Genomic DNA, 14,468 nt, shown 5'->3' on the forward strand with positions numbered 1-14,468 from the left:
ATTGTTGATTTATGATAATAATAATAATAATATTATTACCTGTATGGTGTTCACACCATATCTCCAGGCAAATGTCATCTATATTTTTGGGTGGGTTGTCTCAGCATGGGCTGGGGTGAGCTACAATTAAGGACGGTGCCTACTATTGTTACTGCGCATACGTTCTGCGCATCTCGAGATACTAGGATTTCCTATGGGTGGTGCCTACTAATACAGGGATAATTTTGCGCGGTTTAAAACTTTACGGAGAAAGCAGAACCAGGAGCCCATATGGGCTCCTGGCAGAACTTAGCAAGTCCTTTTGGTATCTCAAAAGAAAATTAGGGGTAACCATGCATTTTTCAGAGTTAATTAAGCTTCAATTTAGGAAAAAAAACCCATACATTGCTTTATATTTTGGCGCTTTTTAGAGATATCATTGCTTAATTATCTCTGAAAAAAACGTGGTTACCCCCAATTTTCTTTTTGGATTCCAAAAGGCCTTGCTAAGATCTGTTTTTCCCGCGTAGTCATAAGCCGCACAAAAATACTTCGATATTAGTAGGCACCGTCCTTAACTGGAGAACATCTAGTCAGTAGCTCCAGTTGTCTGATTTTGTGGCTGACTGCTAAATGGGAGAGTCATAAAAAAATTATTTTTGTTATTATTTTGAATAACTGTGCCTAAAAACTATGACAATGTCAACATGCCAAACACTGGTTTAAATGTAATTTGTATAAATGTAGTACAGCTTGACACAGTTAATTCAACTGCCTAAGGGATGTTATGTTGTAATAGTGCTGTCAGAAAAGAAAAAACCTTACACAGTTGTGTTCAGTCGAAACACATGGCTGTACTAGAACAAGGTGGACACATCTTATTAATAGGGCTGTTGTAAGGCAAGGTTCCCATTCCCTGAAAATCCCTGATTAACAACAAAAAATGCATACCTTGCAAAATTTAGTCAAATTTCAGAGATTTGGGATTTGTTTCATGAGGAGTTTTCTAGCTCTTGAGGTCTCAATTTTTTTGTTAAAGTGTCTTGAGTCTAGATTATTTTTGCGACCATATTCTGGCTATTGAAGGGTTTATTTAGCTGAAATTTGATCTTATATTCACATCCCTGAAAGTTTTGAACTTAAGGCTAAAAGTTAAAAAGTGCCGGGCTGACATGAATCGCAAAAAAAAATTGCACTCTCACTTTGTGAAAAGGTCTGTCTTACTTGGAAAATGTTTATCGCAAAGTGATGAATTTGGCCGTTTACAACCACTGGTTTCATAATACAGCTATTTATTAGTTCAGGTATTTATTAGGCTAAGAATTTTATTCTTGGGAGGAACTGAATGTTCAATAATGAATTGTTCATAAATGATTTTGTAATTTCTATCAGAAGGTTAGAAAACGTGATATTTATGTGTGTTTTGTTGTAGGAAATGTAACATTATTTTGTTATGGTTCATCTTAATGGTTTGTTTTTTTCCTTTTGGGAGGTTGATTAGAGATTGAAAACAAACAACATTGTGGCAAGAGTAGAAAACAGACAAGTTTGTCTATAAAGTAGTGAATGAAAGGGAACACGTTGAAATTTTGTTTAGTTGGTGACTTGAAAGTTGTGTTCTCTTAGAGGCATTGCAAACAAAGTCATTGTTTTGTCATTGACTAACTATAGGTATAGTTGTTTTGAAATCATCCCCATGTGGAAGATTTGCATAATTTATTTTATTGAGCTTTAGTTACTGCAAAATTCCACATTACACCTGTGGCCATGGGTGTATTTTTGTTCAAAGGACTTTTTTTGGAGACTTGTTTCTAGGGATTGCATAATTTTTGGTTGGGAACTTGTAATTGGAGGGAGTTTTATTTTCCAAAATTGCTTGTCTGACAAAACAAACAACTAAATAACCTATGCCCAAATTTTGGGAGGGGGGCTGGGGCATTTTAACAGAGCTAGAGATTTTAGCATCTGAAATTTAGGTGGCTTATATCTGGCAGAAGTTATTTTTGGTTGGGCTTACAATGTATATTAATAATTTTTTTGAGTTAGAGTACAGTAAAAACCTGCATAAAAGAACCTATATTTTTACAGGTTAGGCAAAAAAGGGTTGTTATACATTTGGTGTCACTGAGAATGTTCACAATTTTCAAGAGCAAAAAGTTCTTGTATAATCTACAACTTATTATATCTTACTAATAAGACTGTCTACATTCTGAGCAAATACTAACCATATTCTGGGTCTTCTGATTTTTTGTTTACTGTTGTTAGATAAAGACTGGTTTTTCTGAAGTTTTGCCTTTCCCTCCTATTTTCTGAATAAGATAACCTGTTTCAATTTTTAGAGTCAAGAGGTTCTAATGGGACTTTAAATGCCAAAATTTTAGCCTACAGGTTCTTAATCCACCAGCTTCTTGGTTGCGGGTTTTTACTGTATTTGAGCCTCTCAATAAATTTATTGCAAGCACCATGCTTTAGTATTTGAATTCAGTCAAGTACAAATCCTTCTGAATATGCATTGCGAATGAAATTTTTTGGTAGTGGTTAAAGGTACAATGATTGCTGGTAGGTAAACAAATTTTTCCAGCAATTTGTGTTTCTGGTACGATGTAAGGAAAATAAAGAATTTAATTTGGTTTAAATGTCCTAAGCGTGTTGTTATGGGGGTTAGTCCCCTTTGCAAGCTGTGTTCCTGCCCATCATAGTCTAGGGTGTGGTGGAGGAGGTAAGGAGGGACAGGCTTAATCAGAGTTACAACTCACTGATCATTCAATCATAAAGACTGTAGCCTCCCATACAAGAGTGAAACGACAGCAGAAGTTTGAATGTTTAAAATATAAGGATTTGTTTGGGGAGAAAATGCTGAAGGGTGAGAATCTTCAGTTGATTTTTCTCGACAACATTCAAACTGCAATGTAGCCCCACTGTAATAGTAGTGTTGCTAATTTTATCAAACATAAGGTGCAGGTCACATGACCCATGTGTACCTAGGGGGAGTGGGCCAGTGGGGGATAGTGACAAAGACTATCATATGCATGAAACTATCACCTCTAAAGGTTTGACGCCCCCACCCCCACCCCCCTCACACGCGGAATAACTGTGATGATAATGGTAATCTTTTGACAGGGACTGTCGGGAGCTTACGTTACATCAAGTGCATAAAATAAATAGCAAAACTGAAGTAAACAACCAGTGAAATTTACGGATGAGAAGTTAAAATATCTGTCCCTTAAAGATATCTCGGTATTTTTTTTGAAAGCGAAAAGATTGACAACAAACAATCAAAAGTCCAGGCAATTCTACTCGGCCGTTCCAAACAGTTTATTTGAAAAAAAAAACATTAAATTGACCAAGTTCACGTCAAAGTTTGACAGGGAATAAACAGCAAAGATCGCACCTTTCATTCCCCATCTTTACCTGCTGCTCTCATTTGAATGAGGAAAAAATATTTACATTTAAAAACAGTGGGTATTTTTAAGTTGTGCGATTTTGTCTAAAAATAACATCATTACAAGTTGTGCATTTTTCACTTTCGTAGTGAGAACTAAGAGGCGTCGCTATCGGAAGCGCAAAAAAGTCGAAAAATAAAATTCGAGGGAAAAGTCCGAAAAGCAATCACAAGCAAATAAGCAGATGAAAAATAATTATCGATTCATCGGCTGATGGCCCAACAACAGCTTGCTCTGCGAGTTGTCAGAAGGAAACAAGCTTGAAACTCAGTCTGAAACGATTTACATTTGCCAAGTTTCGCATTTTTCACAGTTTCAAGTGACGATTAATATAAGATGCGTTGGTATCAGAAGAGCAAAAAAGTCGAAGACTTGATCGATTCTTTAATGTCGTAAAGAGAATTGGACTTCTTGGGGATAGAACCAACTAACCCTTAACTGGACATTTAGGCTGATACCAACTCTAAGGGTTTGATGCCCCCACCCCCCGCACGCAGGATAAATATGATGATGATTACGACGATGATGATGATATGAGTGAATCAGCCATATTTTCACATACAATCACTGTAATTATCTGTTATATGAAAGGAAAAAAGTAAGTAAACGCGTAAAAGCAAGATATAACGTACTTTGTGAAGATATGGTTCGCAGGCGAGAACTCGAACCTCGGTCCCCTGTATTTTTCTTCAGTTGCGTGGGACGTGCCATTTCATGAATAAAACAAATGGATAATGGTTACTCGCGTTTCAAGTAAGATTACGTTCTCAGTACCCGGACTAAAATCAGTCCCGCTTTTCTGTCAAGTCAGGTTTGTGATGAAGTAGAGTTTAACCTAAAAGTAGTACGCGTGCATGCCAAATTCGATCACAACGCGCAAAATTCGAACGCGTGCGTGGAAGGAATTTCCGCACGCGAACGCGTGCCTGTTTCGCTTGATACTGGTGAAAGAGAAAATGTTGGGGTCTTTCTTCAACAAATTTGAAGTGATTTCCTTTCCTTTCAGTCAAAACATTTCTTGTTTTTCGTGAGCGTTAAACGTAAAATTAGACAATTAATGAGCTTTGTAAAAAAAAGGGTTGATATAACTCTGAGGATAATTACCATTTTCGAAATATTGAATATATTGCAGACTGTGACATGTGGTTCATTTCTGAGTTGTCCCCTTCAATTTTAAACCACATACAGCTTTGTGAAAATTCTTGCTACAAATGCTGTTTTTTCTTTTCCTTTTTTATTTCAATTTCAATTTCTAGGAGTTACCGCTAATTTAAACCTCAAGCATTTTTCACCTGGTTTCGAGGAATACTTCAACCATTTGATGCTTTGAAATTAAGTTACACACCAAGAAAGGTAATTGGAGGAGCTGGAAATAACAGATGGTCGAATAAACGCCGTATGTGGAATTTCGCACATTACAAAACATTGCCGGCGATATACAGTGAACACATCTTTCGTGCTCAAGCCGGTTGCTATTAGCCTGAAGGTAAGCGAAAATGGCTGTTAGCTCGTTATTGAAATGAATCCTAGCTGTGCCTATATCGTGCTATATTACTCGCCCTAAAGTGTTGAAATCGACCTTGTTTCCATTACAGTAAAATATTGACGAGTGTTGGGTTTGCAACCGGTCAGGTGAAAGCGTAAAGTTTTCCACAGTTTAATAATATGTAATCATGATCTTTAGCTGTAGCTAGACTTCTGGTTTCTAATAATAATAATAAATCCACTTTACAACGTGACTGTATAAGGTTTTCGCGCGAAACTGGCCTAACTGCATAAACAGCGCTAATGATAGTTTGAAACCTTTGCATAATGATGCTGTCAATAAGAGACTAAATAACGCGAGTAATTTTATAGCAACAAGCTTACTGTTTTTGTCAGCAGATTCTTTGAATAGTTTAAGTTGTATTTTATCCGTGTTAAAGAAAATATTGCAACACTATTTAGGTTGTTGCTTGCTTACCTATGGCTAACATTTTTTTACGACAACATTGAGTGGTTAATTTTGAGCATTTAATTTTCAATATTTTGGAGGGTGTTCATTATTTACACTCGCTGTATTTTCGCGTGTTTTTTTTGTTTTTTTTTTTTTTGTATATGCAAAGCTTACGTTTTCCCGTAATTCTCAACAGTGTTTGCATAATTTGGTGCGTTCAAATTATCGCACGGGGCGACCTAAGTACAGTTTAATACAGCTTCCCGACTGATAAAGCGATGTAATTCAGAATTTGACAGCGGCATTCACAAATTCATTCACTTTAAATGAATGCTTTAAACAAATAAACACATATTGATTACACTATAGGTGGTGTTAATCGCACGAAGGGAGAAAAGCCCCATGTAACCTTTCAATCTTTACGCCACGTCATCAAACTCATCACAAAATTAACCTGCTTTTACTAAAAAATAGTTCGCAGTTGCATAGTCACTGTTTGAAAAACGCGAATTCAGTAGAACAGAAAAATTAGCAAGAAATAGATCTCGACGAATTGAAATTAAACGAAGCTTCTATAGCTCTGTTAATTGCGTCCATAATTGTCTCTGTTTTGTTATTGGACCAGTCAGCCATCAACCAACTTCAATTTTCATAACTGTGGATAGCGCAAAAAAAATATCTCAAATATGAAAGCAAAATAGAACGAAAAAAGTTGTAAATCAATTTCTTTTGTCTCTCTATTAAAACAGATACGAGTGTTTACGAAGCCTATGAATGCCAAATTCTTCTTTTCTGTATTTATTCAATAATTTGAATTGACATTAAAGTATGAAACCATATTGGTTAAACAGACACCTGCGTAAGAGCTAAACAGGTGCAGCAATCATAACATCATCTTTGTTTTCTATTTTTTATTTTTAGTTCATAAGATCAAACATTTGGGTTGAAGGAAATAAAAGCCACGACGATCATAAAAAAGGATTATCACAAAATTACATGTCACCGAAAAAAAAATATAAGGGTTAAAAGTTTCGGCGTGAGCTGCCGGTGCAGGCATCTCCTGGGACGAGTTGCATAAAATTTAAAGGCTAAAATGTTATCGTCAGACATTAAAATACTGAATGTGACTGGGCTGAAGGTCTGGCGTTAGCAGTTACGCCCGACGTTAAATTTTATGCAACTCACCCCAGGCAACAAGACAGCCGAGAGCGCTGGCCACGCCCAAATAGTCAGATGTAAAATCTCTTACTGGGCGCCCCTTCCTTGCAAAATAACGTGGTTATAACTTTTAACAATTTCAAGGGTGTGTTGATGAAAAGTCTTACAGATGTTAGCTTTTCCAACTCTTTTCAAAATAATCCATAATGCCAGGAGCCCATGGGCTCCTAATAATGCCTATTAGTATATACCACACAAGTGAATAGTGCTTTTCGCGCGGGCTAATTGGCTAGCTCGGAGGTGATTAGCCAAGTACTATTCACCTCCGAGCAGCCGAAGAGAAACAAGATGGCTTCCCGTTTCGTCACGGCCACTTAAGAGGAAAACATTTCGATAAAAGTGATGGCTATTGCAAAGAAACAAAGTTTGGTTTGAAGGCATTACATGGTAAGTTGTTTAATCTTTCAAACCTCATATTCTAAGGCGAAAAATAAAAATACAACGCATTGTTTACGAAAACTGTCGAACACTATATGCACTATAATTTCAATGTAAACAATGAAACATCTAATGTTTTGCAGCATGGTTTTAACAACAGGACAAATTTCACACAACAATCGAACAAAAGACACGTAGCAACTAAACAAGTGCCTCCAGAAGTTTCATTTGTCCGCAAGAAAGCGAGACGGAACTTTCTACAATAAGAAAGCGGCGCGCGAGATTTTAAAATATCCCACCATTTGTCGGTATATTGTCAGAAATAAAATAATTTTTGGTCCAATTCTTATTCAGCTTGTGTGTCTGGGATGTACTAAAACAATTATTCACCTCAGTGTCGGTGAAAGTGATGGATATTTACGTCGCCGCGAATATCCATCACTATTCACCTCCACTTTGGTGAATAATTGTTAGCCAGTGCTCACCAACGGCTCCCCGCGAGAAGGTTTTCTCTCCTATGGTTTGCTATTTAGAGATAAGGAGTTGACAAAGTTAATTACCAGCTTTGTAGATAGAAGGTTCCACAGCTAATGATTTATTGTTGATTTACACTGTAGAGTAATTTCTACATGGGCTTGCTTGCTAATTGCGTTCAGATACGAAAGTAAATCCAAGAGTTCATGACAACTAAGGTCTGGGGTGGGGAGATGGAAGACTGGCTCGAGAAAAAGGTTGAATTCATGATAGCACCTATACCACAACTGAATTATCAAATTATCTTTGGAAAGGTTTCTTTAAAAGGGCAGTGGCATCGAATTATTCCATTTTGGGGGTCTATATGTCTAAAATTTATACTATTATAAAATTGATGACAATCTTCATATAAAGAATGAACCACAATAAGTTATTACCAATGTCATCTCAGACACAAGGAAAAAACTTCAAAAAGGCAGCCCTATTTTTTCACGTTGGTGTGAATTTCCATCTTAGGAATCCGAGGCCAAAAACATCTATGAATTGTTTTAAGGAATAGTTGAACATTAATTTTTAATTGCTATTGGATGAAAAAAATTCCTTTGGATTTTCAAAGTGTCGCTAAAAGGAGTTGACATAGTTTCTTTAACAGTTTTAGATCATGTCATCGATGTCCTCAGTTTCTCGCGACATCCACACAGAAACTCCCGTAAAAAAGGATGATAAAAGAAAAAAGCCTTCAAGAAAACGGATCACTAAGAAGATTGGAAGCTGTACAATTCACCACGAGTCCGTGTTTAAAGTGACCTGGGACTGGTTCGTCCTCGCTCTGGTGCTGTACACGTCAGTTGAAATCCCGTTTGCAACGGCTTTCCTCGCGAATGAGGGGCAAGGCAAGAGTATTTGGGAAAAAATTTCCTCGAGGGAACCTCGCGAGATTGTCAACGTGATAGTTGATGTCATGTTCATTATCGACATAGTGATAAATTTTAGGACGACGTTTGTGGAGAGCTCATCTGAAGAGATCATCAGTGAGCCGAAGAAGATCGCGATTCATTATCTCAAGACGTGGTTTTTTGTGGATTTTGTAGCTGCCATACCGTTTGATTTCTTCATTCCTGCAGAAGCTGAAGGGGTAAGCTGAAATTACTGAGCCACAAAACCATTCATTCGTAATTTGGTTTCAAAGTGCGTGCGTTTACCATCACTTGGCGTGTTAACACCACGCTGACATTGGGACGCATTCCCATAGCTAAATACCTTAAGGCAAAAAACGAAAGTCTTCAACGTAAACTGAAAATTTTTTCTCACTTGTGACTCCAATGAGACTTCGCTTTTGGACCCCACTTTCATGCATTTTTCTGGTATCCACTTTGATCGAGATCTGATTTACAAACGAGCGAAGACAACGAGCTGAAGTACTCATTTTGTTTATTATATTCTGAGAGCACGCGAAATTTATTTTCCTGTAGCTTTAGAGGCAATGATTCCGGAGTCCGTGTGGCTACCCTACCGAGATCGTATGCACCATGAGATTTGACACAACAGAAAGGTTAAGAATCCTAGTCAATCTGAACCGTTCTATGTCCACTTTCAGGCCGCCTCTCTCGCCGGGCTTTTGAAAACAGCTCGCCTCCTACGCCTCATTAGAGTGTCCCGCAAAATGGATCGCTACTCGGAGTTTGGACTAGCAGTTATTTTCCTCCTGACGTCACTGTTCTCGCTTATCGCCCATTGGCTAGCTTGCATCTGGAATGTGATTGGTGAGAAAGAGATCGAGGTTCCGCATGGATGGATTCAGCTTCTCGGGGGCACAATTGATCAACCTGTGAATGGTTCCGAGCCGGGCAGTGGGCCGGGGATTGGGACCCGCTATATAACTGCTTTGTATTTCACAATAACTAGTTTGACCAGTATCGGGTTTGGCAACGTGGCTCCCAACACTGACAACGAGAAGATTTTCTCTGTTTTAATGATGCTAGTAGGAGGTGAGACGAGATAAATATAGCAGTACATGGATAAGAGTTCTTTTACAATACCTATCTGTTATATTTTAATGCTTGGATTCAATTCTATATCAAAGAGAATACGAGCCAAATGTTCACAACTTATCGGAAAAAAATGACAACAAGTTTCCGATTCCGATCAACCAACCTGGAAACTCGACAATCTCTTGGGAACGCACAAGATCCACAAAGCAGTCAAATGCAAATCAAAGTTAACGCAACTTTCGCCGGTTTCCAGCAAGGAAAAACTTGAAACCACAACATTTATAGCACGCATTTTGCGGGAATTTTGTAAGAAGCTGTTGCAAGCTGTTGGCTAGCACTCTTCCGCTCCACATAAAAAGCTCATATCTTAAGCCAGAAGCGTCCATAAGTCAAGGAAGCTTACACATTTGTCTGTAATTTGTTTGCAAAAACGTTAACAAATTTTTTGCAGGGGAGTTGGGTGGGTAGGGGTAGGGGTCTGTGTGGGGACTGAGCTAAGTCGCGCAGGCGTCTTTCGTCCAGATCCGTCGGAGAACTTGCTAATTGGTATTTCTACTATTCAGCCAGTGCGTTGTAAGCAATTCTTGTGACTTTTTTTCTCAGCGCTGTTTTACGCCGTCATCTTTGGTAATCTGACTGCCATTATTCAGCGTCTGTACTCACGCACGGCTCGATATCACCAAGATATACGAGTGGTGAACGAATGTATCGCCCTACACACCATACCGGAATCACTGCAGAGAACTCTCCGAGAATACTTCACCAACGAACAGGCAGCAACAAGAGGAGATGACATTGAGTCGGTAAGTGGAGTGCTGAATGGACAGAAAACAGTCTCTTCAATTTTTTCCTTTCCTCTCGAGATATCGACGCTTGACGGACCAAAGATAAGGCGGCGCGGGTTGAGCACGTCTCTCCAATCCCTGTGAATCATTTTCCCGCTCGTTCAGTTGCTTTTCAAGTAGCGCCCGTTTTCCCCGCGTTAAAAATAAAAATATACTGTTTGCATTCTATTTAGTAGAGAAAGACCTGGGAACTCTGAGAAACGTACGGCGAGACGATGTGAGACGATGGGGAGGGAGAGGAATCTACATCTTTTCCAAGAACAATTTAATAAATTATTGTAAAAACACTGAATGCAATTTTTATTTTCTTTAGATCATGTACCGCTTCCCAGAATCTCTCCAAGCAGAAATCAGGGTTCACTTGAACCATGATGTGTTCGAGCTGTTTGACATGTTTGATGGTCTCAATGAAGGATGCCTTCGCGCCCTGGCCACTGTGTTTCGCGGCGAAGTTTTCCCCCATCAGGTGCATTTGTTAAAAGAAGGTGATCAGGTTAACAAGCTGTACTTTATCGTTTCTGGTTCCGTGGATGTGTTGCAAGGAGATCAGAACAGAATGTGTTTGGGTAAGGACCCAACAGTCGGCACTATACAATTAAAATTAACATTGTTAAAATTATTTAATTAAAAATGGTGAAATAGGTAGTTATCAAGCTTTTCAGATGACTGTATGTGAAGATGACTTCTGTACAGTGAAACATCAGTCTCCAATCAGTCTTTGTACGAACGGTTTACGAGGCAGGCAATTGGCTTTTTAAAAGGAACCTTGTGGCTTACTGTCAGCCAGGGTCGGGTTGTTCGAAAGCCGATTAACGCTAATCCACGATTAGCAGTTAATCGAGGCTTTCAGCTCGCTCGTTAAAAATGGTTTTACTTGAAGTCTAATTTCGAGCTAAAGGTAAAGAAAAGTCTAAGTAAAAACTGAGGGCCAAAAATCTTTTGGAAGAATCTTTATCGATTAGCAATTAAACTCGAGCTTTGATCAACTGGGCCCTGATGATCATATTATACAAACCGTTAGTCCACGTTTCATTCCACTGTTAGTCACGTGTCACCAAATCACTGCTAGGTAAAAACATAGCTAGTACTTCTACTAACTATGGTAAAAAGTACAAAGAATTGTCCTTTATTGTCCTTTGTTTCTAGGACCAGGGGATCTTGCTGGCTGTGACATGGCGTCACGTAAAAGAAGGCCTGGTCACTGTTTCAAATCTTGTATGAGCCTGGTTGCTAAGGTTAGTACCCAGGTCCATCTCATCACCTGGAAGGACCTGATGCAAGTCATGAGCGTGTACCCTGAGATGAAAGAGCGTGTTATGGAACAGATGGAGCTATCGTGTAACCTGGGCTCCAATGATTTGGTAAGTGAAAGAAGAAACAACCAAAGCTAAGCCGTTACAGAGATTTCAATACTGAGCATGACTCTAGAGATCAGTATTTAAGCGGCGAAACTAGTGCATGGCAGGGAAAGAAGTTGGAATAGTTCTTCAGCGAGTTTATTCGGCAACGTTCTTGGGTTGTTTGTTTAAGTTCGGTTCATCGCATTCTTGCAGTTTCTTGGTATTTTCATGGGTCAGACCAGGAGCTATAATCCGTGATTATGGGTCCTGGTCAGATACACTTTTAACAATTGTAAGACTTAAAGAAAGCTGATCCGTAACTGGAAATGTTGGGCTAAGTTTTGAGTTTCTCCAAACTGCAGCACCTCACGAAACAGTTTCCCGGATGGACACTCGATGCAGTCCAGAAATCAATGCGCGCAAAGATCTGCACCATGTTGCAGCCTTGTTTCAGACCTCAGTTAGCCGAGCCGTGCGAAGAAAATTGCGATGTGAGTGAATAATAAAGCGAGGAGACTGCAAATGACCGCTCCCGGGTTTCTTTTCGATTTCTCCGCTCCCAATAATATTTCCTCGCCTTTTTTATAACCATGCACCGCAATTTTCTTAAGCAAGATCCTTTATTTAAACACGATGAAAATAAAAGCATTACATGCTTTAGGGGTCGTGTATAACTAACTATTACCTAATTAACCTGCAAAAAGAAATACATAAAATACATCGAATGGATAATCAGACTTAAAGGTAAAAGTATGACAATGCGAAATGTACTTTTGTAATTTTTTTTCCTGCCTCTCTCAAGTTTATTAACACCTGGAACAAGCTAGCCGGAACTAAACATTCCCATTTCTCAGCTGTACCGGCTTTCCTTTTCTTTTTCGCCACAGGACGAACAACAAGACCATATCAATTCACCTAACATGGCTACCCAAGATGATCAAATGCTTACTCCTCCTCGAAGACGAAGACTCGGCACCTGGGGTGAGCATCCTAATATACAAGAAAGCGATATCACTGGCGATTTTCAAACTGGTGAAGAGTTAGTCATGGTGAATAAGCGGCATCTGGAGAAATTGGAAGTCAAACTATCTCGCATGGAAGACGTGCTTCAAGAGATCCTTGTGACCTTGGGAAAGAAAAATCGTGTGACTAGGAAGTCCCAATCAGCGAATAATTTACTGTTTGATAGAACTTCGTATGTGTGATTCTCGTAATGAGCTGATTTGTATATTATAGTGATTTTTATAGATTAATCCCCATCATCGTCTGTGGAACACCGTGACCTCTCCAGCAAAATAAAATATTCAGCGGTTAGCCAGTGATGATAAAAATTTAAAGTTAGTTTTTTTTTTTTTCGTGAAACGAAGTTTAGGCGCTTTTTCCTGGTGCCAGATTTTCTGCAAAACAGATATTGAATTTTTACAAATACTGTAACATTACCTGTCCATCTAAAGGTATTGACGTTAATGCTTGAGGATTAGATCAGACCTCTGCGGAAGCCACATTTACGCCATGTGTACCAATTTGAAAGCGACGATCAAAGGTTCATGGCATGTTTAAGGTTACAACGCCGATTTTACATTTAACACGGGAATTTAGTTACTTAGATAAGTACGATCACTATGAATTATTTATCTCAGTTGAGGAATGAGTATGAAGACGAGTAATATAAGTTACTAAAAATGCTACAATGAGTTAAATTTGTTAGATTTTAAAGCTTTTTGTCTGACTACGGTTCCGCATAGTTTGTGCAATAAATAAGCCAGGTTCAGTGTCCTGGACCTTCGAGCTGGTGTGCTTGACTTGAACTGAGTTTTACAGTTCATGAAGACCCGGCCGTACGGTATCTGAGTTTCATGACTTCTCTTAATATCAAACTAAAGCACAACTCTTAGCTGTCAATGCCTACTAAGAACAAAATTTAACAAGTATGAAATGCCAGAAAAATTCGGTAAGAAACGATTTCTTCGAAGGTTTAATTTGCACGCAACTTGATAACTGGTTGCCGTATCATGGCGACTCCAAAACGTCGTTCAACGATCTTTTCAGATGTCGACTGAGAAGTGATGAATCGTTGAAATAATGAGCTCTTTCGGAAAAACGGTGCACATTTGAGATGTCCTTGAAAATGACCCTCTAAGCTTTTCTCTTCCAAATTTTTACCTCACTCTTAGAATATAGAATATTGCATTAAAGGGTTCAAACAATCTCTTCAACGACCAATTGCCTAATTTCTTCTACGAACTTTGTTTTAAAGACCTCCACGAAGACTTAGAAACAAATTAATTCCTTTCTTTTAGTTACAAGTAAACACAAAATACCAATGCCCAAAACATATTTACATTTCATTTGAAGTTTACAGCAACCTAAATGGTTTTAATCTGCCGAGTGGATTATGTTCTTCGGCCACCCAGTAACCTTTCCCAAAGGTACTAGGTGGACCCAAGTGGTTTATCGCTAAAATTTTTACCTCGTTAAATACTTTAGTATCAGGTTTAATCAGATTTCATAAGCACGGCCAACTATGCAACGCAAACAAATAACAATGTTTTCATTAGATAATCGCTAGCGTTCTTTCCGTAATGAACGATCACCAAATGACTGGAAGCGGACGCGGCTTCTTTTCAGTTTTTTTCGCTTCGAGTGTGCTGACACCGAGCCACGACCGATAAAGTTTATATCAAGATAACTACAATTTTTATCTCGTTTTTGAAATTCATTGGAACTACTGCTAATGTCCCGTGAAAGCGTCTTTTTAACCTCTGATTTTATTGAGCCAAACTTCCGATTAACTATGAAGGAATTAAACTGACAGTTTCGGAGCAAACAAAAAGAAATAGATCTATCAAATCCAAAATGACTCA

At 38.6% G+C, this 14,468-nt stretch overlaps 1 protein-coding gene across 3 annotated transcripts; it reads left to right on the forward strand.

The window, feature by feature from the left end:
- Positions 1-4,087: 4,087 nt before the first annotated feature.
- On the forward strand, positions 4,088-14,375 carry LOC146472055 (voltage-gated inwardly rectifying potassium channel KCNH6-like). 3 transcript variants are annotated; one of them, XM_085120625.1, is made up of 8 exons: positions 4,088-4,233; positions 4,679-4,908; positions 8,081-8,563; positions 9,026-9,416; positions 10,023-10,222; positions 10,578-10,830; positions 11,411-11,625; positions 12,492-14,375. In XM_085120625.1, exons 3-8 carry the CDS (start codon positions 8,090-8,092, stop codon positions 12,807-12,809), a joined length of 1,851 nt encoding a protein of 616 aa, XP_084976751.1. In that variant the 5' UTR covers positions 4,088-4,233; positions 4,679-4,908; positions 8,081-8,089; the 3' UTR covers positions 12,810-14,375. The 3 variants fall into 3 exon arrangements, with proteins under 3 accessions (XP_084976751.1, XP_084976752.1, XP_084976754.1); XM_085120626.1 differs by lacking the exon at positions 4,088-4,233 and having other exon boundaries at positions 4,293-4,908; XM_085120628.1 differs by lacking the exons at positions 4,088-4,233; positions 4,679-4,908 and adding an exon at positions 5,643-6,963.
- Positions 14,376-14,468: the final 93 nt, after the last annotated feature.

The sequence above is a fragment of the Pavona decussata genome, unplaced genomic scaffold (assembly GCF_977016875.1).
Source record: "Pavona decussata unplaced genomic scaffold, jaPavDecu1.1 SCAFFOLD_102, whole genome shotgun sequence".
Classification (NCBI taxonomy): domain Eukaryota; kingdom Metazoa; phylum Cnidaria; class Anthozoa; order Scleractinia; family Agariciidae; genus Pavona; species Pavona decussata.

Excerpts from the sequence above, each read along its gene's own strand:
- LOC146472055 (XM_085120625.1), top strand. The coding sequence starts at position 8,090 with ATGTCATCGATGTCCTCAGTTTCTCGCGACATCCACACAGAAACTCCC. Across the intron at positions 9,417-10,022 it reads TTTAATGATGCTAGTAGGAG|CGCTGTTTTACGCCGTCATC; the intron begins GTGAGACGAGAT and ends TTTTTTTCTCAG. Across the intron at positions 10,831-11,410 it reads TCAGAACAGAATGTGTTTGG|GACCAGGGGATCTTGCTGGC; the intron begins GTAAGGACCCAA and ends CTTTGTTTCTAG.